The 9,428-nt window shown below is 36.7% G+C and overlaps 2 protein-coding genes across 2 annotated transcripts; both read right to left on the reverse strand.

The window, feature by feature from the left end:
- Positions 1–3,327: 3,327 nt before the first annotated feature.
- GCK72_022641 (uncharacterized protein) lies at positions 3,328–5,605 on the reverse strand (the record flags this gene model as incomplete). Its single annotated transcript, XM_053734956.1, has 4 exons — positions 3,328–3,475; positions 3,530–3,689; positions 4,812–4,886; positions 5,488–5,605. 4 exons carry the CDS (start codon positions 5,603–5,605, stop codon positions 3,328–3,330), a joined length of 501 nt encoding a protein of 166 aa, XP_053578522.1.
- Positions 5,606–8,582: 2,977 nt separating this feature from the next.
- GCK72_022642 (uncharacterized protein) lies at positions 8,583–8,858 on the reverse strand (the record flags this gene model as incomplete). Its single annotated transcript, XM_053734957.1, has 1 exon — positions 8,583–8,858. The coding sequence occupies one exon, from the start codon at positions 8,856–8,858 to the stop codon at positions 8,583–8,585; it is 276 nt and encodes a 91-aa protein (XP_053578523.1).
- Between the last annotated feature and the right edge of the window lie 570 nt (positions 8,859–9,428).

Raw genomic sequence — 9,428 nt, forward strand, 5'->3', positions numbered from 1 at the left:
CTCTCCAACAAATCCCTCATTGCAAACACACTGGAACGACTCCAACACTTGCACGCAGAAACCGTGGAAAGAGCAAGCTGCGGCACAAAAGAAAGAGGAAACTCTGGACATTTTTTCGCTGAAAATTCACAATTTTGGTGGAGAATTTGCTGCGAAAAATGGATTTTGGCATGGAAATCGTTGAAGAAAGAAGAAAATTCGAAGGAAAACGAAGGAAAACGAGGAAAAATGATGAAAATGGAAGAAAATCGAACGAAAATGGTCGTTTCTCGTAACCTGTGGTACGGTAAGCTTGGGAATTGCTCAGCTTAAAAGCGAGGGAACATTTCGATGGCGCCGCGCCTACCGTAATCCAAATTTAAAAGTTTCCGGTTCATTTCGGTCGTTTGGATGGTTTTCATTGGAACTTTCGGTCGTTTGGATGGTTTTCATTGGAACTTTCGGTCGTTTGGATGGTTTTCATTGGAACTTTCGGTCGTTTGGATGGTTTAATCGGGGTCAATTGCCATTTGCTAAATGCCAGTCAATTGCCAACTGCGTGTTCTACAGTCAATGGCGTCCTTCATGTTCTTGGTTTGGATCAATTCGTAATAATAATATTGTTGTTTATTGTGTATTAATTGGATTCTATTTTCGGTTGTATTGCATTCTTAATTGTAATTTTTGTATTATATTTTAATTTGATTTCCCTTTAGTTACCTCTTGTCTTTTAGGAATTTACTTGTAATATCTGTGTAACTGTAGGTTCCCCAATATTTCATATAGGCTCCGAGGACGTCACAGCTCTTTCGGAAGAAAGGGGGATGTCACATGATAGAGGAACGCAATCCTTTCGGAGGGCGTTCCTTCGTTTCTGTGTCTCTCTCTCTCTCTCCCGCACGGGTTTGTGACACCCGCTTGCCAGTAGAGAGCTAGGACACCAAGACTAACACCCGTCTTGAGGTCTTTCTTTATTTTAATTACTCTTTCCCTTTATCTAGTTTTATATGTTTATCTCCCTTGAATTCCTCATTCAGTATTAGTCTCCTGATTTAACTATAACCTACCTCTTTATCTTTATCTTTAGTATCTCTCCCATAATAAACCTCTATGTATTCTAAAAGACCGTGTTCTAAAGTGTTGGATATAAGTCAAAGTGGAAGGACAAGGAATAAGATCCACCATGGAACGTCAACCTTGTTAAAGTGGCGTATCATTATGTGGAGCACTGTATAATATTATTTTTGTTTTGTCGCATACAACTAAAGCAGTGCATGGTCGCTCCCATTGTTGCGCAATTGATCTTGCTCAATTGCGCCTTTTCATTCTTTTAGTATCGATGGCCTTTGATGATAGAAAACTTATGAACATTTCTTTTTTTCCTCAATCCCATAAAACTGGGAAACATCACGTCATCGTCCTCCTCTGTTCCCATTATGAGGAGAGAGCACCCTCTCCTCTTTGCATACTCTCTTGCGCCCAATAAACTCTATTTGCATAACGCATCGTCTCAAAACGAGGGGTGATTTATTGTTTCAACACACGTCGTTACTTGAAAATTCATGAAAAGAAGGGAGACGACGTGCCAGGAAGAAAGAATTCGAAACGAAATATATAGGAGCCGCATATCCTTTTCCTGGGAGCGAATACTCAATAAGTTACTCTGTAGTACTCCAACTAGACACTCTGAAGAGAAAAAATACAAGCACATAAGTTTTTCTAGTTAAAACACTTTTATTTCATTCAAACTTTGAGACAAAAAATTAAGCAAAAGTTCAAAAAAGTCAGCTCGATCGAAACACGGAAGGCAGATGTTGTTGGCCGCTGGTTTGTTTTCCGGCACATGTACTCATCTCCAACTTGGATCTTGCATATTTCCTTCCATCGCAAATCCTGATTGAGGTACTGTACCAGAGGCGACGTTCCAAACCGCAATCGGAGAGATTGACGCCCTAGAAATAAAAAATTGTGATAGGATGAAGTATATTGACTCAATCAGAATTTGTGGACAGATAACAACTTGGAAACTTGTCAAAAATCAGCCAGGTTGGATTCAAAAATACGGAAAGTACCGGTCGAACAGTTGTAAACGTTGTCCGTTTTCAGTTGAAATAGTCCAACTTTGAGATTATGTTATGGTAATACTGATTGTCTCATCTAGTAGATTTTTGAGTAATTGCACAGAACAAAGGTAGAGCTTGATTTTGGTAGTTGACAATTTTTTTTGTACAAGCACCCACTAACAAGTAACGTATCAACAAAGTAATTCACTTATCAAATTGACCAGTTTCGGTGTGAAATAGTGCGATTTTTGAGATGTCGTCTTAAAATGATTATAACTCTCTAGGGAGTGCTCGTGCAAAAAAAGTGTCCACTACCAAAACAGAGCTCTATTTTTAAACTGTATTATATCAATAAAAATCTACTTGATGAGACAATCAGTATTACCATGACACACTTTCAATTTTGGACAGTTTCAACTAAAAAAGCCAAAGTTCCCAACCTTTTGACCGGTACTTTCGAAACTTTTTTGAAAACTCAGAATAAAAGTGCTTGAATCATTATACAACAGCTGAGGCTGACGCGTCGTCGCCAATAATGATATTCTTTGGTATTGGAATTTTGGCAGTTTTTTAAAGATTTTTACTATAAAAACTAGACGTTGTTGAACATGTTTTGACCAAATGTTGAGCTTTTTTGAAAACAGAATGATTTTTAACTAATAAAACTTTATTCAATCAACAACTGAATATGAATGATAATTTAGGCACTTTTACTCTAATTTTTTGAAAATTTTCAAAAGATTTTGTTAAAAAATAAAACCCATTTTTGAATTTGGACCGACCGAGCCGGACTGGGCCAAAAAAAAATTCGACAAGTCTGTCGAAAAACATTTCAAATAAATTCTGAAAATACAAATTTTGGTTGAAAGCAAGCCAACAAAAATAATTTTGATTCCGGGTCTGCTAATATTCTTATAGGTATTCTAATCCCCCGATACTTCAAACTAACCGATTTGGATGCAGCTGGTGGTTTATCGGCCTCCTCCTTCGTTTTGCTCTTATCCATTCTTCCTTTTTTCCATTCCGGACCAAGATCTTGATGCTCCTGAAAATATAAGTTTGTTTAAAATCTGTTTCTTTCGTGTTTTTTACCGATTCTGGAGTTTTGGCAGTTGTCTCGTCATCACTTGTGTTTGGAGAGTCTTCAAGTTCTTATACGTTGTCCGTTTGTTGGTTCACTGGCACATAAGCATCATCGTTTTTGGGAACATTCTAAAAATTGAAACAATTTTTTATTGCAAACGGCTATTTGTTTTAAAGAGGACATATTCCCATTTTTTACATATTAATGTAACTCACCATTGGTGGATCCGTTTCTTTTCTGCTGTTTCTTCGGTTTTTTCAGAGACGAAGTGAACTTCTTGTATTCTTCATCCCATCCCTCAACACTGTTGTAGTGAACTCTCATGTGTTTTTTGAGGTTGCCCTTCAAGCTGAAAGTTCAAGAACTACATTTTTCTCCCTCCCATTTCCCCTTTCAAACTTACCGGCATGTTTGTGTGCATTTTGGGAATAGACATTCAAACACTTTGTCCTTGTGCACTGATTTGTGCTCATGAAGATTAGTTTCGAATCGAAATCGGCGTAAGCAGATTTCGCATTGAAACTGCTTCTTTTTTGCAAGAGCTTGCATGTGTTGTTTCAAACCTAAAATAATACAGTTACTTATGAACAAATGCTGTTTCCTGGGGTCATCAGACGTCTTCTTTCTATTGCGCAACAGTGATCATTCGCTCTCGCGCGACGCATAAACAAATCCAGGTGCACATGGGGTCACCAGACTTATGTTATTTGAAAGAGAGGGGTCTGCTGACCAAACTAACTGATGCTATACAATAACGATCGTTGGAATATACTAAGAAAGGCTTTGAAGAATGATTACGATAGGTCAAACCTACAGAACCAAAGTACATATCAAAAGTGCTCTCTTGAATATAATCTTCAGAACTCCCAAATCAGCATTTTCCAAAACTTATTTGTGAGTCATAAATGAAAGACCCAAGTCCAAAAAGGACTTGAGTGTCCCTCAGCCATTTCAGTCTCAAGACCCCGGTTTATTCTTCTACAGTACTGGTCATAAAGAATGCGATATTTGAATTGTTTTCTTACTTATTATCGCACAATGTAAACTGTTAATGGAGTCTATGGTTTAAATGCAAATCTTGATTTTTGTAGTTAAGTTTTCAGTCGGCAAGTTATTCTCTTTTCAGTGCTAAAAAGAGCGATTTTTGATTTGTGGAAATTGATGGACTGTAACTTTTCAGAAAACTCTCACACAGAAACGTGGTCAACTACAAAAATCAAGCTATACTTTGAATCTATGAATCCCACAAATAGTTGACATTTTGAAGTGATCTTTGAGGTCGTAGAACTTCTTCGAAGTTTCTCAGTTTGTTTTCAAATCATTTAACTTTCTCCCACCCTTCCTCTTCACGTCTTGTCCTGTTCATTTTTCTTTTTCTGTGATGTTTTTGGCTTTTCCCTCTTTTTACAAGTTCATCTCGTAAGCGAAAAAATTTGGCGGTCATGTCTGCTTGATGTGTCACGCGGGGGGAAAGGAGAAGGCCTTGAAAAGTAGACAGACGACTGGCACTTTTGCCAGCAACAAAAAATGTGAGTAGGAGGGAGTAGAGTAGGAGAAATGAAATGGTGGGAAGAGGAGAGAGACGTAATTCGGTCTAGACGCCGAAACATGACTATTCTACTAGGATTTTGGATTTAACTTTTATTTTTACTAACCATAGCATAATGTACTTGAAAATAACTAACCTGGCGTTGCTCTATGCCAAGGCGGTGGTGCTTCAAAGAAGATGACTTCAATGGACACTGCAATAATATCAGGAACTGCATTATAGGAAAAAATATAATCTCAAAAATAATTATATTCTTTTATTTAAAACTAACCTCAGTCCATTGCAAAACAGCAATAAATTAGAATTCAAATAAAATCAAAAAGAAGTATTGCTCGATCCCACATTCAGTAGAGGATCTTTCAGTCTGAATTGTCTATCTGCGGTCTCCTATTTATACTGTTCCCAAGCTCCGCCCCCTTTTACGTTCCCCAAGCTCCGCCCCTTTTTCCTTTTACACTCCTGCACTGTTGCACTCTCTCGTCGCGTAAATGAAACACTCTCTAGTAGTACGTTACGCTATTTTCACCCTCCCCGTCCCCCTCCTCGGCCTGGAGAAAAGGAAGAGTAAAAGTGAAAATGTGGAGGAGAAGTCATGTGTTGCGCGGAGAGTGGATGAAAGAGGATGAGGGAGAGGGTGGCTGAGGTTTGGTTGTGGTTTTGAACAAGATATAATTCTATATAAAATGTTCCGAAGATGATCGTTGTATTTTCTTTTGCTCTGCTAAAAAGCTGAAACCAGATTTTGAAAAAAGCTATTCATTCGAAAGTTAAGTCAATTATAATAGCAATAATTGAAATAAAATAAAACTAACAACTGGATGAGATAAATGGGCAGTTAGGTGGCTGAGTGGTTTGTGTCGACGTGGATAGGAAAGTTGGTGGTGGTGTGGTTTCGGTGACGGGTACCAGAGAATTCACTTTGATTTCCATAGATTCAGTTGCAAATGGTTTTTGTGACTTCATCATTTCTTCGATTTTCTCCAAAACGTGTTTCCAGCTACAATGACCTTCCCGAACATTGAATTTGAACTGTTTAGAGCAACTTTAACATTATGAAAAACGGCATCCAGATAGTTTAATTCTTATTATCAAATCCGTTACTAATTTCACCCGGAATTTTGCATCAGTTTTCATGTTTTTCGTAAATGAAGTCAATATATGTGTCTTTTGGAAGCCCTAAGGTAGGGGCACCAATCAAAAGTTCAACTGCAGCGGTCATTTCAGAAATGTTAATTCGTGTCATGCTGATTCCCGATTGTCATCATTTTTCAGCGTTTTTCACTTTTGCGTGTCGAAGTCTTTGTAGATGACCACGATACCAAAGAAGAAGAAGCCGTTACTCTCGTAGAGATTAATTGATTTTCTTGTTTATCATTTTTGTAAATACCTTCGTGTACATATTTCATCATTATTTCCCCCCATTGTCCGTCTAACATGATATTGTTCATGTTTCAGGATCCCCTAAGAGAACAACCACCATTCCCCTTTTTCCCCACTACCTCGTCCCTAGTATATAAAAGATCGCGTTCCGTCCCTTTCCTCAGTTTTTCTCCTGATCGATAGTTTCTCTCTTCTCCCTCTACCCTTTCCCCTTTCTCCTTTTGTGCCCCGTTATCACCTGTCCCCAACTCGACAGTCGGCGCCCACTTTTATTTTATTCTATCTTGGTTCTGAAATAAACCATTCATAAAGAACCCGCCGACTACTCTTCTTTTATTCTTACACTAGGTGCGCCTCTATTACAGGGTTTACCGTATGTTTACTGACCAAGTGTTATCGATGCAGGGTTGACTCGGCTGTTGAAGATCTGCTGATTTAAAATGTGCTGAAGCGTTTTGAGCCGAAAACAAAAAAGATGTATCTATCAAATTCCGTCGAAACTGTCAAAAACGCACCAACAATCACGATTTAAAAAGAGTTGCCTGGCGCACCTTTGACGGGTTTATGAACCATGTTTCCAAAAAAAAAATCTTGACAGTAAGAAGCATGACGAGAAGTTGTGAATTGCAAATGATTTTTGTGTGAACATCAGTCCCAATGCCAGGTTTTACTATGATATTCTTTTTTTGTGATTTCCGGTTTTACTTTTGATTTACATGGAATGTACTTCTGTTGCCCCCCCTAAAGTACCAATTTTTTTTGCTCATTCGATGAGTTTTCCCGAGAGAAAATGACCCATAAAGGGTTTTCCTGTGACGTGACCTCGTTTTTGAGAAATTGAGATTTTTCAAAAAATGCAATTTTTTCGAAAATTTTTTTTCATTAATTTTTTTCATTATTTTCCTGGTTTGTTCAAAAAAAGAGTTTAGAACATAATTATAGCAAATTTTATGTAGTTTTTGACAAAAATATGAAACTTATGAAAAAATAATTTTTTGGTCCTGAAAAAGGTCAAAATGTAACACCCTCCAAAAAAAAAATTTTTTTTTCGAGAGCGGCAGAGGTGACATATATGTGGTAAGAAAGTACAACTCATCTGGATCATTTTTCTATATAGCACTATAGTTGCTTCCAGTTGAAAATTAAGGAAAAAGTTGGTCTGAAAATTTTCATTTTTCGAAAAAATGTGACATGTCAGAAATGAGTTCGAATTTCTAACATTGAATAAGTTTCAATGAAAATTTTTTCAGAATAAAGATTTTCAGATTGTATTCCATGATTTTCAAACAAAAAAGTTCATCCCAGTTGACTTCTCTTGTCATAGCACTCGTTCAAATATTGCAAGTTTTTTCATATGGTGGAAATTCAATTGCTCATAACTCCTCTAAAACTGAAGCAAACAGGCTCAAAAACGCTGAAAAACTTAAAAATAACTAGTGCTTCTCAAAAATCATAATTGGGTTGTTTTCCCAAAAATTATTTTTTTTCGACTTTTGATAAGGGGGGACCACATGAAATTTTTCCAGAAACTTGAAAATTTTTTTTTTTGAAAACAACTTAAAACTAGTGTATAAACAAGAATAGATGCTAAAAACCGTTAATTTGAATTGTTTTCAAAAAAAAATTTTTTCAAGATTCTGGAAAAATTTCATGTGGTCCCCCCTTATCAAAAGTCGAAAAAAATAATTTTTGGGAAAACAACCCAATTATGATTTTTGAGAAGCACTAGTTATTTTTAAGTTTTTCAGCGTTTTTGAGCCTGTTTGCTTCAGTTTTAGAGGAGTTATGAGCAATTGAATTTCCACCATATGAAAAAACTTGCAATATTTGAACGAGTGCTATGACAAGAGAAGTCAACTGGGATGAACTTTTTTGTTTGAAAATCATGGAATACAATCTGAAAATCTTTATTCTGAAAAAATTTTCATTGAAACTTATTCAATGTTAGAAATTCGAACTCATTTCTGACATGTCACATTTTTTCGAAAAATGAAAATTTTCAGACCAACTTTTTCCTTAATTTTCAACTGGAAGCAACTATAGTGCTATATAGAAAAATGATCCAGATGAGTTGTACTTTCTTACCACATATATGTCACCTCTGCCGCTCTCGAAAAAAAAATTTTTTTTTTGGAGGGTGTCACATTTTGACCTTTTTCAGGACCAAAAAATTATTTTTTCATAAGTTTCATATTTTTGTCAAAAACTACATAAAATTTGCTATAATTATGTTCTAAACTCTTTTTTTGAACAAACCAGGAAAATAATGAAAAAAATTAATGAAAAAAAATTTTCGAAAAAATTGCATTTTTTGAAAAATCTCAATTTCTCAAAAACGAGGTCACGTCACAGGAAAACCCTTTATGGGTCATTTTCTCTCGGGAAAACTCATCGAATGAGCAAAAAAAATTGGTACTTTAGGGGGGGCAACAGAAGTACATTCCATGTTAGTCTCGTGAGGGACTCAAAATTTCAAAATTTTATTGATGTACTTGAAACATTGAAAATTCACCTCAAACTTTTTTCTTTATTCGTTATTTGCTCTCTCCTCCATGGCTCCTTCTTCTGTCAAGAATTGACTTGTTCCACCAATTGTCTTGTTTGACGGAGCCGGCCCCTGGGCTTCGAAATGACGGGGCCGGCCCCTTGGAATCGATCGTCCATCCCATGACCATTCCCAGTCGACTCCACCATCACAATTCCTCCAGCTGAAGCTTTGTTCGCCATATGTGGGGTTCGATCCTCCGATCCTCCGTTCGGTGGCCGGCAGCCTAACCAGTTGAGCTATGCCGGCCACATTCATATCGAGAGTCAAAGGCGAATATGAATGTCGCCGAAACGGCGTCGGCGCGTCCCCCACCGAAGAAACCTTCCGGAATTTTTTTTTGAAATTTTTTTTTGAAATATTTTTTTTGAATTTTTTTTTGATTTTTTTGTTGATTCTGAGGGTTGCTGGTTCGAACCCCACTAAGTACAATTTTTTTGAAAAATTTTTTCCACGTGTTTTATTGGTTCTGAAGAGTGATCTTGGAACTCATGTTGACAAACATGTGTTTTTGGAATATTTTTGAGGTTCTGAGGGTTGCTGGATCGAACCCCCTTGAGTACAAAATTTTTGAAAATTTTTTGGATGTTTTTTTTGGTTTAGAATGTCGATCTTGGAATTCCTATTGATAAAAATGTTTGTTTTTTTTTGAAATTATAGGAATTATCAGTTTATCATTTAAGAGGCACTATCTGTAAGAGTGAGAATGTTTGTGTTGGGCCTTGGCACTGTTGCAAAAAGTTGTTTCAATCCAAACTTTTTTTACAGCATATGTACCTCTATGGTAGTGCTTTACAAAAAATATGTCACCACTCCCCTATGACGTCA

This window comes from Caenorhabditis remanei, chromosome X (assembly GCF_010183535.1).
Source record: "Caenorhabditis remanei strain PX506 chromosome X, whole genome shotgun sequence".
Classification (NCBI taxonomy): Eukaryota; Metazoa; Nematoda; class Chromadorea; order Rhabditida; family Rhabditidae; genus Caenorhabditis; species Caenorhabditis remanei.